Source organism: Bos mutus, chromosome 27, assembly GCF_027580195.1.
Source record: "Bos mutus isolate GX-2022 chromosome 27, NWIPB_WYAK_1.1, whole genome shotgun sequence".
Classification (NCBI taxonomy): Eukaryota; Metazoa; Chordata; class Mammalia; order Artiodactyla; family Bovidae; genus Bos; species Bos mutus.
Window position 1 is genome coordinate 29,031,760 of NC_091643.1, and position 17,019 is coordinate 29,048,778.

Sequence of the window (17,019 nt, forward strand, 5' to 3'; positions counted from 1 at the left end):
TATTTATCAAATTTTTATCATCTTCTCCATTTTTGTTTATTCCTTATTCTGCATTGAGATGTTCATGCTCAAATTAACCAAGTTACAGCTTCATATGCTTTGTAGAGGACAACTTTATACAGGGACCTTTTATTCATTGATTTACATGCTGAATAGAATAATGTAGGGTTATTTTATGTTCAATGTAAGAAATGTTCTTTAATTGCAGATAGAATAATGTATATATGTGTATATATGTATACATGTATATACATAAAATATATACACATGTACATATATATATATAGTAGTCCCTAAAGCATGAGAAAGTCATAAAATGCTATAATAGTGAATAGGTATGCTGGGTAACCATCCATGTTCTAGTCGAGTGTCATATTACAACTGATTTTTCTCAATCAGAGTAAATGGCATTTTATTGTGGCTGAACAAAGTGCAATAGGAAACAGCTATAGCTGCAAACAACTTCCGAGGGTTTCCGGTAACATTTGATAGCAGCACAGGAAGGAAATGAAGGGCCAGTCATTTTACAATGGGAGGAATTCATTAAAAAAAAAAAAAGTTTACTTATTTGTGGTCTTTTCCCAAATATTTGCAAATATTAAGGAAGACTCTATAGATTTTACCTGTTCTTCCTGCTTATTTTTTATTTTACCATGAAGTATGTTATCCTTAAAGTCTAATAAAAATCAGATTTTGTGCACTGCTTTTTCTGCACACGTTGGAATAGATAAGCTTTTCCCCCCAAAATCTGTTAATCTTGAATCCTTAAGATAAATTCTTTCAAGGAGTATTCTGTACTTTTCTATGTTGCTGGATATCATTTGCTAAAATTATTTTAAGTACCAGTATTTTAAGATTTTGCATTTAAGTGCCTAAGTGAGATTAGCCTCTTTTACATCAACATGATGTTAACTTTATAAGATGGGTTGGGTTTCTTCCCTTCACTATCAGTGCTGTATCTGACATTTGTGGGAATGTTGAAGGCAATTCCCAGTAAATTGCATTTGGCTTTTGATCTTATGTTTATCTCATGTCTCAGCACCATCCATTTTTTCAGTGAGAAGCAGCTAGTCAAGATAGAATTAAAGCCAGAAGAGAAGTCTGGAGATTTCAAGGTGCAAATTCTTGCTCAGCCCCTGCTTGTGTGACTTTAGGCTGGTCATTTGATTTCATTCTTTGAGGGTTTTCCACGGGACTGTGAAAGTTTGAACTAAATGAGTTCCGAGCGCCCCTCCAGCCTTGACAGCCTATGAATAGAGTTCCATTTTTGGCTCCAAGCCTAATCCCGCTGGCACCAGGACTGCAGAGACAAACAATAGCTGCTCAGATGGCGGCAGCTGCCAAGAGAGCTCCAGACAGGCTGTGGTTACATGCAGCCTTAGAACACCACCTAAATAAAGACAGTGCCGTGCTGCAGAGGATCGCTGGGCCCAAGGGCCAAAGCTCCAAGGGGACGGATGCTGAGTGGTAACTGTAGAAAAACTGGAAGTTCACTCTTGGCCTGTCAGGCAGTCTGTATTTTTAGATGCGAACTCCGGTAGCAATGCCCACCTCCTTGCCTGCCTTTGCGGGTGCTCGTCTCATCTTGCTTGTTTTGTGGTCATTCAGTCCTGGCTAAGGTCCTGGAGGGTCAAGGTGAGAACCAAGCATGATAGGGAGGATGTGGTTACTGCTTGATACTTATTCTCCAGTTGACTTGTCTAAAAATTAGCAAAATTTCATACGATTTCCATTTCACCTGTTAGAAGAGGAGTCTTAGAAATTTGAATAGGAAAACACTGTCCTTGGTCTGGTTTCTGTCCTCCCCCTTCCTGTGGTGTCCTCTGTCTACCCACTCTCCAGACCTCAGGACTTTTAGCTGGGCTCTTTGTAAATTGCAGTTAGCAGTCTTGTTTTGAGAACACTGTCACTTTATTAAAGCTGGTTGGGCACAAAGATCTGTAGACTAGATAGTACCTTGGGACAGTATTTGTCACGTGCTCCACATGGAATTCTACAGTTAATGGCTCTTGCTTTCCTGTCTCACTGTCCTTTGCTTCCTTTAATACTTTATTTTAAAAATTGGAATGGTGATGGCGTTCAGTCACTCAGTCATGTCTGACTCTTTGGGACCCCATGGACTGTACCACACCAGGTTTCCCTGTCCTTCACTATCTCCAGAGCTTTCTCAAACTCATGTCCATTGAGTTGGTGATGCCATCCAACCATCTCATCCTCTGTCACCCCTTCTCTTCTTGTCCTCTATCTTTCCCAGCATAAGGGTCTTTTCCAAAAATTAGAGTAAAAAATTAGAGTAACTGACAGTTATTACTAATAATTACCGATGTATTGCCTCCTTTATTTTCCATACATTTGATTAGTTCCTGTAGTTTTGTGATAGCTTAACAACTCAGAGCAGGCACCATGGAAACTAAAAAAAAAAATTCGAACAGTATCAGCATCTCAAAATCTTGGAAAGTTTCGCTATTTTCACTGTTTAGAGTTAAGACAGCTGCTTGCAGAATTTGGGTCTTGATATAACAATATGTTTGCTATTGAAATACTGCTTCAAATTTTAACCACAGAAAAAGATTCTGACTATTGTGGATGTTAAAATTGGGTTTTGACATGTATAATTCGAAATTGGAGACTCTCCAAAGGAATAGAGATGAGTTAAATCATTTAAATTAATTTGAAAAGTCAGTGTCTCATTCACACCAGCCACATTTCCAGTGCTCGGTGACCACGTATGCTGGAGGGGCAGCGTATCACGCGGTGCGCAAGGTGGGACTTGTCCATCATCTCCAGGAGTGCCGTGACCACAGTGCCTTTCCAGAATGTATGTTGCTGTAGTTCATGCATTTCTGTAAAACAAGCAAAAGGATGAAGACTGGCCGCAGGAGTAATCAGAATAGTGGGAAATGTTAATTAGGTGAGCAGGCTTTTGTTCTCTTCCTTGATCTTTCTCCTTCCTCTGCTTATTTTCAAGTAGAATAACTGGAAAATGACTCAAAGTAAGTTTTCTGCCATGCAAGGTGAACGCATGACCACACAGTGTTTTTGTTTTTGTTTTGTTTTTTTTCAGAGTCAGGACTTTTTATTTCATAGTTTAGGTTCTTTAAAAACTCCTTCTGCAGATCACAAGTTATTTTCTCTCTCCAGGCAGTTGGACCTTAATCCTATTCAGAAATTCTGTTTTTTCGTTTGCTGTTTGTTCTCCAGCTGCCATCTCATTGCATCCATGGTGCTGATACTTCAAACCCTTCCTTCCAGAACCTAAGCCTCCCATCGTCCCTCCTTGGCTTCTTCCATTCTTAATGTGGCTCCAGGCTCTGATGCTCGGTGTTCACTCAACTCCCATCTCGCCCCTTTGCTCGATGATGTTGAGTAAGCACCTTAATTTCTGAGCCTGTAAAAATGTTTATTTATTATGGTACAGGTATCGCCATATGTATACATATGGATCGAGTCAGATAATACATTTAAAGGTCATAGCACAATACTTGGGGATTTATTGAGCCAGAAAACAATTAGAGATGAATTGATTTGATGCATTAGTTAGCTTTTGTTTTGCAGCAAGGGATTCCCTGGTAGCTCAAATGGTAAAAGGAATCTGCCTGCAATGCAGGAGACCTGGGTTCGATCCCTGGGTTGGGAAGATCTCCTGGAGGAGGCATGGCAACCCACTCCAGTATTCTTGCCTGGAGAATCCCATGGACAGAGGAGCCTGGCGGGCTACAAGTCCATGGGGTTGCAAAGAGCCAGACCTAACTTCTCAAATAAACAACAATAAACTGTATTTGCTGTCTCAGTCCGTTTCTGTTTATAATGGCATTGGTCTACAAATGGGATGTTTTGTAGGGCAAGGAAATTGTTGTCTTTTCATTTCTATTTTTAACTTGACAGAGTTGAGGAGAAAAGGAAGAGAAAGATACAAGATTCCAAGAGGCAGCACTCGCATGTGCTTTTTTTCTGCCTTCTCCCACTCTATTTTATTCTCTAAGGTACTTTTTTGGACCTGTTAAATGACGAATAATTAACTGTTGCTGGTTTTTTTTCCCTTAAACTTCACGTAAGTGACAGTTGAGAATTTTCAGAAAGTTGAAATACCAAAGTGCAGGAAATTATACAGTGTGATGTGATGGGGAAGGGAGAATTAGACCCCATTCCTCTCATCTAGGCTTCAGGAAAACTAAATTCTAATCCTGGCTTTGATGCTGATTTACTGGTGAATTGGAAGAATTTAATTTGTCTCCGGCTCAGGTAGCTGAGTTTGATCATCTTAAAGGCTTCTCTCTATTTCTGAAATAGTGCACTATTTCATGAAGTATAGCTGCTTCTGGGATTTAGTGGTAAAAATAACAGATGAGCACCGGTGTTTAAAGAGAAAGAAATGGATACATTTATTAGATATTTCATCCCGACAGGGTTAATAGCATGCATGTAGAAAAGGTATGCCCTGGATTCGTTTTTGAAAATAGATGTTTGTCAGGCAGGCAAGGCGGAGGATTAGCCGGCTTGAGATGTGAAAAAATTCCAGAGGTGAAAATGGAAGTGAACTGTGTCATGAATTCCAAAGCTAAATGGCTCCTTGGTGTCCTGCTCCCGGTGTGGTTGCCTGCCATGAGGTCAAGCGCCCCTCCAGAGAGCATCCACGGTCTTCCTCGATGTTCCTACTTCATTATAGTGTTTTGTTTTCTCTCCAGAGTTCATTCTGTGTGGAAATTCCACAGGAGGCACTCATTTTCTCCGAGGGGCAGCTGCACCTCACAGCACCCCGTGGTCAGGCTAGCCCTGCCCCTCCCTGTTGTGGTGTTAGGGACCAGGGAACTGTGGCCCTCGGGGTGGGCATCCTTTTGTACAGGTGTGCGAACGTAGGCAGGAAGCGCTGAAACACCTCACGTGTGGTTGGCTCGCAGCTCCTATACTGGTTAGTCCACGTCTGGATCTTCGTCTTCCTTCCTTCGTGGTTATAATCACTCTGCTAGCCTGCCGGACCGTCCCCTCCTCGTTAGAGAAATCCCTTTCCTGGTCTTCCTGCCTCCCTGGCTCTCGCTTGGTCTTCTTTTCCAAGCTTCCCTGAAGTTCCTTGGCAGAGGGACTCCCTCCTTTGCTTCTGAGGCTTCTTCATGGCGTTCTGGACACTTCAATAAGGTTGGCCAACCCTCCTCTTTATTTTTTTGGTAGGAGAAGGAAATGGCAACCCACTCCTGTATCCTTGCCTGGAGAATCCCATGGACAGAGGAGCCTCTGGCGGGCTATGGTCCATAGGGTCACAGAGAGTCGGACACGACTGAAGAAACGGAGCACACACGCACGCCCTGTTCACCATTCTTCATTCTCCTTTCTGTACTTGGGGAGTAATTAAGTCTGCCCGGCCTCTGGCAACTTCTCTGCACTTCACATCTGTGCCTCTAATTGTCTTCTGCTGGACACCAGCGTCACCTAGACCACCGGCCTCAAGGCCTGACGCCTCTTACCTGTAAACACATGTTAAATGGTCCTCTCTTATATAAGCTATAAATTTATATTATTTCCAAGTTTAGTGTAGGTTATTATATGCCTCTTACTCCAATACATGTTAAAAATCTACTCTTAACGGTTTTAAGAAATTCGTATGTTCACACATTTAAGTGTGTTTTTAAGGTAGTAGAGATACAGTAATATAAGCAAGGTACACGGGAAAGGCAGAGTCCTGTGGGCTTTGAAGGATACAAAAAAGACTGAAATGAGTGACTGGAGTGCCCGTGTGGTGATGTTGTGACAGAGCAAATGAGAGAGCCTGGAAGACCCAGGAGCAGAGCCCCAGGCTAGGCTTGTCACAGGAGACCTCAGAAGTGAGGTTTAAACTGAGAGGCTGAGGAATGGGTAGGAGCAGCTGGGATGATTAAATAATGGAACAGTAGAATTCATTGCATTTAAATGGAATTAATATTGCATTTGAATTAAGGGAGAATTAATTTTAAGTATATAGATCAATGCAAAGAAAGAGAGGAAAACAACAGAATGGGAAAGACTAGGGATCTCTTCAAGAAAATCAGAGATACCAAAGGAACATTTCATGCAAAGATGGGCTTGATAAAGGACAGAAATGGTATGGACCTAACAGAAACAGAAGATATTAAGAAGAGATGGCAAGAATACACAGAAGAACTGTACAAAAAATATTTCACGACCCAGATAATCACGATGGTGTGATCACTGACCTAGAGCCAGACATCCTGGAATGTGAAGTCAAGTGGGACTTAGAAAGCATCACTACGAACAAAGCTAGTGGAGGTGATGGAATTCCAGTTGAGCTATTCCAAATCCTGAAAGATGATGCTGTGAAAGTGCCACACTCAGTATGCCAGCAAATTTGGAAAACTCAGCAGTAGCCACAGGACTGGAAAAGGTCAGGTTTCATTCCAATCCCAAAGAAAGGCAATGCCAAAGAATGCTCAAACTGCCGCACAATTGCACTCATCTCACACGCTAGTAAAGTAATGCTCAAAATTCTCCAAGCCAGGCTTCTGCAATACGTGAACCATGAACTTTCTGATGTTCAAGCTGGTTTTAGAAAAGGCAGAGGAACCAGAGATCAAATTGCCAACATCTGCTGGATCATGGAAAAAGCAAGAGAGTTCCAGAAAAACATCTATTTCTGCTTTATTGACTATGCCAAAGCCTTTGACTGTGTGGATCACAAGAAACTGTGGAAAATTCTGAAAGAGATGGGAATACCAGACCACCTGATATGCCTCTTGAGAAATTTGTATGCAGGTCAGGAAGCAACAGTTAGAACTGGACATGGAACAACAGACTGGTTCCAAATAGGAAAAGGAGTTCGTCAAGACTGTATATTGTCACCCTGTTTATTTAACTTATATGCAGAGTACATCATGAGAAACGCTGGACTGGAAGAAACACAAGCTGGAATCAAGATTGCCAGGAGAAATATCAATAACCTCAGATATGCAGATGACACCACCCTTATGGCAGAAAGTGAAGAGGAACTCAAAAGCCTCTTGATGAAAGTGAAAGTGGAGAGTGAAAAAGTTGGCTTAAAGCTCAACATTCAGAAAACGAAGATCATGGCATCCAGTCCCATCACTTCAGGGGAAATAGATGGGGAAATAGTGTAAACAGTGTCAGACTATTTTTCTGGGCTCCAAAATCACTAAAGATGGTGACTGCAGCCATGAAATTAAAAGACGCTTACTCCTTGGAAGGAAAGTTATGACGAACCTAGATAGCATATTCAAAAGCAGAGACATTACTTTGCCAACAAAGGTTCGTCTAGTCAAGGCTATGGTTTTTCCTGTGGTCATGTATGGATGTGAGAAGGACTGTGGACTGTGAAGAAGGCTGAGTACCGAAGAATTGATGCTTTTGAACTGTGGTGTTAGAGAAGACTCTTGAGAGTCCCTTGGACTGCAAGGAGATCCAACCAGTCCATTCTGAAGGAGATCAGCCCTGGGATTTCTTTGGAAGGAATGATGCTGAAGCCGAAACTCCAGTACTTTGGCCACCTCATGCAAAGAGTTGACTCATTGGAAAAGACTCTAATGCTGGGAGGGATTGGGGACAGGAGGAGAAGGGGATGACAGAGGATGAGATGGCTGGATGGCATCAGTGACTCGATGGACGTGAGTCTGAGTGAACTCCGGGAGTTGGTGATGGACAGGGAGGCCTGGCGTGCTGCGATTCATGGGGTCGCAAAGAGTCGGACACGATTGAGCGACTGATCTGATATAGAGCATTCAGTTAATTCCAAACCTAGGTGATAGGTTTGCTTTTTGTCTTTCTGTGCTTAGTCGCTCAGTCATGTCCAACTGTTTGCGACCCCATGGACTGTAGTCCACCAGGTTCCTCTGTCCATGGGGATTCTCCAGGCAGGAATACTGGAGTGGGTTGCCATGGCCTCCTCCAGGGGACCTCCCCAACCCAGGGATCGAACCCAGGTCTCCTTCATTGCAGGCAGATTCCTTACTATCTGAGCCACCAGAGAAGCCCAAGAATACTGAAGTGGGTAGCCTAACCGTTCTCCAGGGGAACTTCCTGACCCAGGAATCTAACCAGGGTCTCCTGCATTGCAGGCAGATTCTTTACCAGCTGAACTACCCAGGGAACTCTTTCATCTTTATACTGAACTGGTAATATGGACATAAGGTCATCCTCATTAGCAGTCTGGTGTGCTGTAAGGAAATTGTAAAGTGAGGAATCGTATTTGCTAAGATACTTAACTTATTGGTCACAGAAAGTTATTTGCTAAGATTTCCTGTAATGAATCATTATGTTCTATAGAGCAGAACCCTGTTTTGCTGTGAACATGACAAGCTGTGGCCTCTTGCGATGTTAACATTAAGAGCAAGTTTCTGATAGGTACATGAGGACAATTAGATGGGACTAATCACAGCGATTTTCTGTCATTTTTGAATTCCTTAAAACCACAATCAGAAAGTGTGGTAAACTTTTGATAAGGAGAGAAAAAGGGGATTAACTTTAAAAGTTTTTCGACTAATGAAAATCAAACCTGTGTGACAGTAAGCCACATTTTCACACCATTAAGCATTGTGAACCATTTGCCTTGAACCTCTTTTAATCTAGAAATACGGTTTTGGAAAAACCCCAGATTCTAACGTACAATATAGTCTTTTGTTGTCCATATTAAAAAGAGAGCGTTGCTTCACTGAATTGTGGGGAAGATAATGCTGATGTAGATTCTTAGTGACTATTTAAGGGAAAAAAAGACGTTGAATTAAATGAAAACACAAACTTTTCATTTACAAGTTTAGAGAAATGCTTTAAATAGCCTTCAGTTGGTAGTTTTGTCAAATTAGCTAGGATAATAGGGGAAAATCAATTAGAATGATAAAATCTGTTCTTAAATATGAATTATTTGAGAAATTTCTCTGTGGAAAGCCACAGAAAGCTGGGCAAAAGGAGGCTTAGTCATGGCGGTGATTTGCCACCTGAAGGCCTTACCTGATCCTCACATCTGATGTCAGAACCACTCAGGTTATACCTGTCCATCATCAACACAATTTGCAGAGGATATTTTAGTGATTGGAGGGATTTTGTTTTTAATTTGTGTGAAATATAAGAATATATTTCATTAATTTTAATGAATTAAAATATATTAAGATACATGTATATATAATATATTATATAATATAAGATATAGATATTCTTATTTGATAGGAAAATCAAAGGAATAATGGACATGGGGTTTCTTTGAGGATAATGATCTTTTTCTTCTTTTTGGGGGAAATTGAAAGATTGTTATTTGACTAGCATTTACTGGAAAATCCCATTACTTTTTATGACAGTTCCTCATGTTTGAGGGTGGATGGCCCAGAGGTAATAAATCATAGTCAACATTATATTTTCCAGTAGTCCTTTTTGATATAGAAGCTTTTTCTGTCAATTCTTAATTACCTCTGCAGCAGTCACAGGAGATACGGATGAGGTTGAAATCCTGGATAATTTCATCTTTCTATAAAAATTTTTTCTGAGAAAATGTAATGTGGAAACTACTAAACAAAATTTTTAAATGGAACTGATTTTTTCCACTTAATTCTTGTCATTTATATGTTTAAGAACTATTAAAAAGAGAAAGTATGCTGTGTGCTGTGCTTAGTCACTCAGTCGTGTCTGACTTCTTATAACCTCATGGACTGTAGCTTGCCAGGCCTCTGTCCATGAGGATTCTCCAGGCAAGGATACTGGAGTGGTTGCTATGCCCTCCTCCAGGGGATCTTCCCAACCCAGGAATCGAACCCAGGCGGGCGTTACCGCCTGAGCCACCGGAGAAGCCCTGAGAAAGTATAAAGTATGTTAATAAATAATGTGTATTTTTGTCAATAAAATACACATGGCAGGCGGATTCATTACTGTCTGAGCCACCGGAGAAGCCCTGAGAAAGTATAAAGTATGTTAATAAATAATGTGTATTTTTGTCAATAAAATAATTAGCTATATATGAATGAATAATGTATTCCTCTTGAGAATAGATTAAGCGTTTACTCAAACTTCTACTCTCAGTGTGTGGTTTCAGGTACGGTGTTTTGTAATGGACTTTACTTTGTTAGGATTCATGAGCTGTTATCATTTCATAGGTCTCATCACAACCACAGCAAGGAAACTAGACCGAGAGCAGCAAGATGAACACATACTGGAAGTAAGCATTTCTTTATTTTTAATAATTTGAAGGATATTGTAATAACGTGAAGACTATTGTAATCATAAATATTATGAGAAAGAGCGGTCTCACATTAGTCATTCATAGCTGCTGCTATATTGTTATATTAGCTTCTGGTTATTAAGAAAAAGGAAAATAAAGAAAACACTGTGAGTATAGTTCAGGTCTCCTTTATACACCGTTTTATTCCCAGAAAATAAACAGATGCCACAACATCCAGAGCCGCAGGTTGCAAACGATGGCAGCCTTCGTTGTGTGGCCCTGTCACCCTGGTTAGAACCGCACTGCACACCTGTTAGCTGTGTGCCCCACTCTGGAGGCTGTTTTCTCAGTGAGTGTCAGAGGCCGATGGGAGCAGGTATAAGATACTTAGGGCTTCAAAGATGATAGTAAGATATTGATGGGAAATAAGATTAGTTTGCTTATAATAACATGTATGTTTTTCTGGAGTCCTTTTGTGGTCATTTATTTGAAGGCCAGAGTTGGCATGGATTTGACTGTCTTAAAAAAGAATTTGTTTTTTTTTTTGTTAAGTCACATGTGAAAAGCTTTGTGACTGGCGGCAGGTTAGGACCCCAAATTTAGGAACAATTTGATGAATGCTACAAAGCATAGTACATGGTGTATTTCTCTTTAATTTTTCCTTTTCCCTATGGATCATATGAAAACTGATCAAAAGGAAATATTTTGACAAGTTAAAATTAAAATAGTAAATACAATTTGGTTTTATTTTGAGAGTTGGGAAGGAAAATCATGTACTTTAATTAAAGCAGTTAACTTTACTTAAATAGTCTTGACAAGTACCCTCAGGATACATTCATTCACACTTTTATAAACAACAGAATTTACACCTGCCAAGCTTTAAAAGGAACATAGTTCCACAGGAAACTTCAGTCTACTTTAATGGTTTTAGTATTACATTGATTAATTTGGGAGGATGTGGGTGAGGGGAGAATAACTGAGGTCATTCCTTTTAATGTACATATTGAAGGGGAAATGAACATGTAATTTGAAGGTGAAATTGTTTCTTATGCATACAGAAGCATTCATCAGTGTAATCCTCAAGAATCTTAGATTTTCATACCTAAACTCAATACCCGAATACCTAGAATGAAAGTTATTTTGCATTTCTTTTACTGAAAACCTTCTTTAATAAGTTGGCCTTCAATTTAAGTGTTTGTGTCCTCTCTACCAGAACTTCTGTACAATAAAAGAGAGCCAAGCAAAATGATCGCTAGTATTAAAAGGCTTGCTCCTTATACTTAATGTGTATTTTAACTGGCTGATTTAACTTATTTTATTGATGAGGTTTAAAAGTGATAGTTTTTAAATGCAGCATGTTAAGATTCTATTTTTAAACATATATAAGAGGACTCTTTAAGTACTTAACAAAATCTTCATGTATCTCTTCCTTCACTTAAAAATACTAAGTTTGTGAGAGCTTAACATTGGTGGCTGTCACATTACTGTTAGGGTGTGTGAGGAAGAGGGATAACGGGGTAAGGAGAGAGCCGGAGCTCAGAGCTGGTTCTTCCCTATCCCCTGCCCACCGCCCCCCGCCCCGAATTGCTGTGTGAAAGTGAAGAGGTGGTCCTGCCCCCTCACGGGGCAGTGGTCAGAGAACCTGTGTGTGTCATAGTGCTGTGTGAACTGCAGAGGCTTATACAAAAGCTGATTATCATTAGGAAGAAGACACTCACTTTTTATACAGTATATCTTAAAAACATTTCTTGATACTACCTTTTTTAAAAAAAAAAAAAAAAACAGGTTACTGTGACAGACAACGGTAGCCCCCCCAAGTCAACCATCACAAGAGTCATCGTGAAGATCCTTGACGAAAACGACAACAAGCCTCAGTTCCTGCAAAAGTTCTACAAGATCAGACTCCCAGAGCGGGAAAAGCCAGAACGGGAAAGAAACGCCAAACGAGAGCCTTTGTATCGTGTGATCGCCACAGACAAAGACGAAGGTCCCAACGCAGAAATCTCCTACAGCATCGAAGAGGGGAATGAGCACGGCAAATTTTTTATTGAGCCAAAAACGGGAGTGGTTTTGTCCAAGAAGTTTTCTGGAGCTGGAGAATATGATATTCTTTCAGTGAGTGAAGATCTAGTCTTTGAATTTCTTCCGTGCTTTGACTATTAATCTAGCCTTAAGTCTCTTCTCTCACAACTTTCTCTCCATTTACTGACCTCCCTGTGGTAACCTAACAGTGGGAAGTGTGGGTTTGTTTTTCCCTTCATTATTCCAGTTATTTCTGTTCAGCGAGGCATGAAAAGGTTGCTCTTTTTATCAGGCATTAAACACATGGAATAGACAGCACGGGATATTAAGTGTTTGAAATTGGTTCAGTGTTGCTGCTGCTGCTAAGTCAGTTCAGTCGTGTCCGACTCTGTGCGACCCCGTAGTCAGCTGCCCACCAGGCTCCCCCGTCCCTGGGATTCTCCAGGCAAGAACACTGGAGTGGGTGGCCATTTCCTTCCCCAATGCATGAAAGTGAAAAGTAAAAGTGAAGTCGCTCAGTCGTGTCCGACCCTAAGCGACCCCATGGGCTGCAGCCCAAACCAATGCATGCTTCAGTTATGGGATGCAGCTTTTTATATGCGGTTTTTTTTCCCCTCTCTGCCCACATTTTATAGATTAAGGCTGTTGATAATGGTCGCCCCCAAAAGTCGTCAACCACTCGGCTCCACATTGAATGGATTTCCAAACCGAAACCATCCCTGGAGCCAATTTCATTTGAAGAATCATTTTTTACCTTTACTGTAATGGAAAGTGATCCAGTTGCTCACATGATTGGAGTCATATCTGTTGAGCCTCCAGGCATACCTCTCTGGTTTGACATCATCGGTAAGTGTTCATGATAGTTCTCATTGTCCTGTCTAGGTCACACTGAGGGGAGCCCATTTCTGGTTTTCTGCTTTTTGTGCACATCTCAGAATTTAAAATTGATAGTAAGACCTGTAAGTGGAGAATTTGTTTTAAATTGCATCATTTTGCCTGCAACATTTTTTTACGGTAATAACCAACATAAAAATAAAATAAAAGCACTGTGTTTAAAATAAAAGCACTGTGTATGTACCTTATTAATATAAAAGTAAGGTTTTTAAAAGTACATCAAAAGGACACAGAGAAATATGAATGTTTGGTCCAAAGCCACAGCTTCTTAATTTTTCCTTCTTGGTATATGACATATGGCACGTAACTATTTTTAGTGAATATGATTTGAATGTTTAAAATAACTGCCTGTGTGATTGTCACATGTCAGTATTTTATAGGGAATATGGTTAAAATTTCTAATTTATAAGTGGTAGTGTCAACTATGACTTTTAAGTTTGATTTACCTCGTTTTCAGTAGGAAGCAGGCTTCACTGGATTGTTGTTGTTTAGTCACTAAGTCGTGTCCAGCTCTTTGCAATCCCATGGACTGTAGCCCACCAGGCTCCTCTGTCCAGAGATTTCCCAGGCAAGAATACTGGAGTGGGTAGCTGTTCCCTTCTCTAGGGGATCTGCCCAACCCAGGGGTCAAACCCATGTCTCCCGCATTTCAGGTGGATTCTTTACCACTGTACCGCCTGGGGGATCACTAGATTAAATCAGGCTAAAAAAATTATATGCCTCAGCCAATTCCTTTTTTTTTTTTTTTTTTCATGTCATTTAATTTAGCTAGGCATAGAAAGTCGTACAACATCCTGAAAACTTTACATTAGACTTTGATATCTTAGTATTTTAATTCTTATGTCTACACAGTATTTTAATTACAAAGATAATTAAAATCAGAGGTATATTCAGGTTGTTTCTAGCTGGAACCCAGTATCCCTTTTCCCTCTTCATCCCCGAGCTCTCCTGCCCCAGCTGCTGTCTCAGCAGGTTGAAGCTTCTGGGACACGGGGTTCAGGCTGTACCCCTTAAACTTTCTCTCTAGATAGCTGGGCTATTTTCCCAACTTTGGTCTTTGAATGAAATTGTTGATCCTGTTGACACCTGTGAAACCATTACAGTTTAGTTTTAAATGAACAAAAGGACTCTTCATAGTCAACTGCAGTGAGAGCAGTTTGCTTGCTTTGCCTTAATTCCTGTCGCATTTCCAGATGAGCAGGCTGCCCCCAAGCAGCACCTCACACCCTCTCAGCGCCTCCCCCATCCCCCTCCACCCCCGCCCCCCGCCAGCCCCCACCGCCGTGTAAGCGGACTGCCTCGAACTGCTGTGACTGATTGCTGTCCTTGTTCTGTGCTTGCCTTCCATGCTTGCTTCTTTTTGGCTGTGCCAGGAGACACACTTGCTAGAGAAGTGTTTTACATCTTTCCGATGACTTGTGACCTGAACTGTACAGCAGAAGGTATCTGCTGAGATCACATAATTTGCCTCAGATTATGAGATCTAAAGAAAAACAGCCATTTTTCAAATTTTATTCTTTCCAGTGACCATCTGTCATTGCTTTTTCTTTTCATAGCGGGTCCATGCTCATCCATCCCAGTTGCAAATGTACTGACTTTCCATACATCCGTAGATCCTTGGATTTTTAGATTTAACTCAACATTCTGTTTTGTGCATGTGCTGTTTTGGTTTTTGGTTAGATTTAGTCATAGAACTTCATCATGGTGTTTAGACTTTATTTTCATGCCATCTCATTTCATTGGTATAAGTATCTCAAGTTCAATAGCTTTGAAAAGAGAGTTTTGTCTTGAATATGATGGGGAATGCATTTGGGTAACGTTAATATTATAGAAAACTTTGCTTCATTAAGCTTTGTGTCCCACAGCAATGGGAAAAAATGTCCAATAGTGTAGAGTCAGGACTAACTGGCATTAACTTCTATTTTTTTCAAAGTTAACATTTGTTTTTAATAGTTATTTTATTAGATCTGTATGCTCTAATTGTCACAATTTTTTTAAGTAAAAAAAATTTTTAAGTAAAATTTTAAGTGGCCACCTTTGGTTACTAAATGATGCGATATGTAGCTACTGAGATGTAAAGTATTCAAAACCCTTGAAGAAACAAACTGAAAGTAATTCAGCAGTTGGTTGGTAGAATTATAAATGTTTTTTTGTTGTTGTTGTTCTCAGTTCTTGCTTCTTCTCACTTAGTAGCTTCCTCAACAGTCATGGATCAGCCTTTTTTCTTCCTTTTTTTTCAGTAAGGAAATGTTGTCTTTCTAGTTGGTCCTTGTTTTCTGGTCTTTCAAAATGAAAGCTCCCTGGAATCACTCTGATCACTGTATCAGAATTTTTTTCTTTCTTCTTTTTTTTAACTGCCATTAAAAATTAGAAAGCCACAAAATAATTGGTAGATTTTCATCCTGTGACCTGTTTCTACTTTTGTTTGTCCTAACTTAAACTAGGTGGCAACTACGACAGTCACTTTGATGTGGACAGGGGCACTGGAACCATCATTATTGCCAAGCCTCTTGATGCAGAACAGAAATCAAACTATAACCTCACAGTTGAGGCTACAGATGGGACTACCACTATACTGACTCAGGTAGGTGAATGGCTGATGGCACAGAATTCTGGTCTAGGGGTCCACAGGCAGTGGGGCAGTTGGTTCTGCCCTCTGAGGTTCCCACATCAGAAGTTACTGTGTTGATACAGTTTATATACATGTACACACTGAGGATTTTTATTTAGGCAATGAAAATTCACCATAAACCCTGATTTAGGTTTTGAATGCAATTAGCCAGTTTTAAAAAATTTGAAAGTAGACTTTAAAAAGCCCCACACATTTTTATGCCATCAAAATCTTTTAATTCTCATTTTGAATTGTGTTAGTATAAAGTATATCACTGTTGAGAACGACTTGTCCCAAGTCATTTGCATTAAAACTGGTTAAAGTGATTATCTTTTAAAATACCTTTTCGAATTGTTTTTTCCCCTTGGCTACCTTTGGTTGTGTAAAATAACTGATTAAACTGTTCTAATAATTCCTCTAACATCTTTATTTGTTCCTGTCTGATGATTAAGACATGGTCAGATCATTGAGTTTCAAATTTAAATGTCAGAGCCCTAAAAATTACATTTAAATTCTCTTCTTTCATATCAGTTCTCTTTGATTCATGGTGAGGGCTGGTTGTAGAACTTGTTAAATACTTGCTGTGTGCCAAGTATTGTTCCAAAAGCTGAATAACAGGACACAGAGTCCTGTCCTCTTTGAGTTTACATTAGAATGGTAGAAGCTAAAGGCTTGTGTTATGATTTGCTGTGTCTGAAAGGTAAAAGGAAGAAATTAAATGTTAGAAGATAAAATGCTTATGAATTCCAATTTCCTGTCTTTAGATTATAATACTTCAAATCTTAAGACAGATCATCTGCTAAATCATTTAGTTGTATTGAAGAAAAAAAATTACAGTCTGTGACGTCTTTTCAATTAATAAATGAATAGATAATTTAAAGTCAGTTGCGAAATGACCTTATTTCTTTCTCCAAATGCTTGTGATTTTTAGTGTATTTAGAATTGATATATGAATCGTGCTTTGGGGTCATTTTGAGATTGTCATGTAAAATTGCCAACACAGTATTAATTCAATCTTGTCAGTAACTGTTCTCATTGTAGAAGCTAGACTCTAGAGCATGAAAATGAGAGTAAAAGCATCAAAAGTTGTAATGAATTTAGCAGGATAATTTTGAAAGGTTAAAAAGTGTAACTGTATGGAGATCAGTTCAAGTAATTGACTAACCAGAAGTCTAGCAAAGGAAACTTAAAAGCGTAGAAATGACCCTGGGTGCCAAGCGTTTTCATTCCTGAAGATGGTATATCTACAGGTGGTATTTACCACTTAAAACGTAACTCCTGGTAATTGTAGTTTTCCTTGCTGTAGTTAGGAGCTTCATATGAAATATGGTGACTAAAATTCCCATAA

At 39.8% G+C, this 17,019-nt stretch overlaps 1 protein-coding gene across 8 annotated transcripts in view; it reads left to right on the top strand.

Moving 5' to 3' along the window:
* FAT1 (FAT atypical cadherin 1) overlaps positions 1-17,019 on the top strand; it is a 126,161-nt gene that overhangs the window by 69,365 nt on the left and 39,777 nt on the right. For all 8 annotated transcript variants that reach the window (XR_011462868.1, XM_070364213.1, XM_070364214.1 and 5 more), the window contains 4 exons: positions 10,080-10,141; positions 11,930-12,259; positions 12,802-13,012; positions 15,505-15,644. Coding sequence is in view for 7 of the 8 variants with exons in the window: in XM_070364213.1 (XP_070220314.1) it covers positions 10,080-10,141; positions 11,930-12,259; positions 12,802-13,012; positions 15,505-15,644 (743 nt within the window). In the remaining variant the exon portion in view is untranslated. The remainder of the gene's footprint in view (positions 1-10,079; positions 10,142-11,929; positions 12,260-12,801; positions 13,013-15,504; positions 15,645-17,019) is intronic.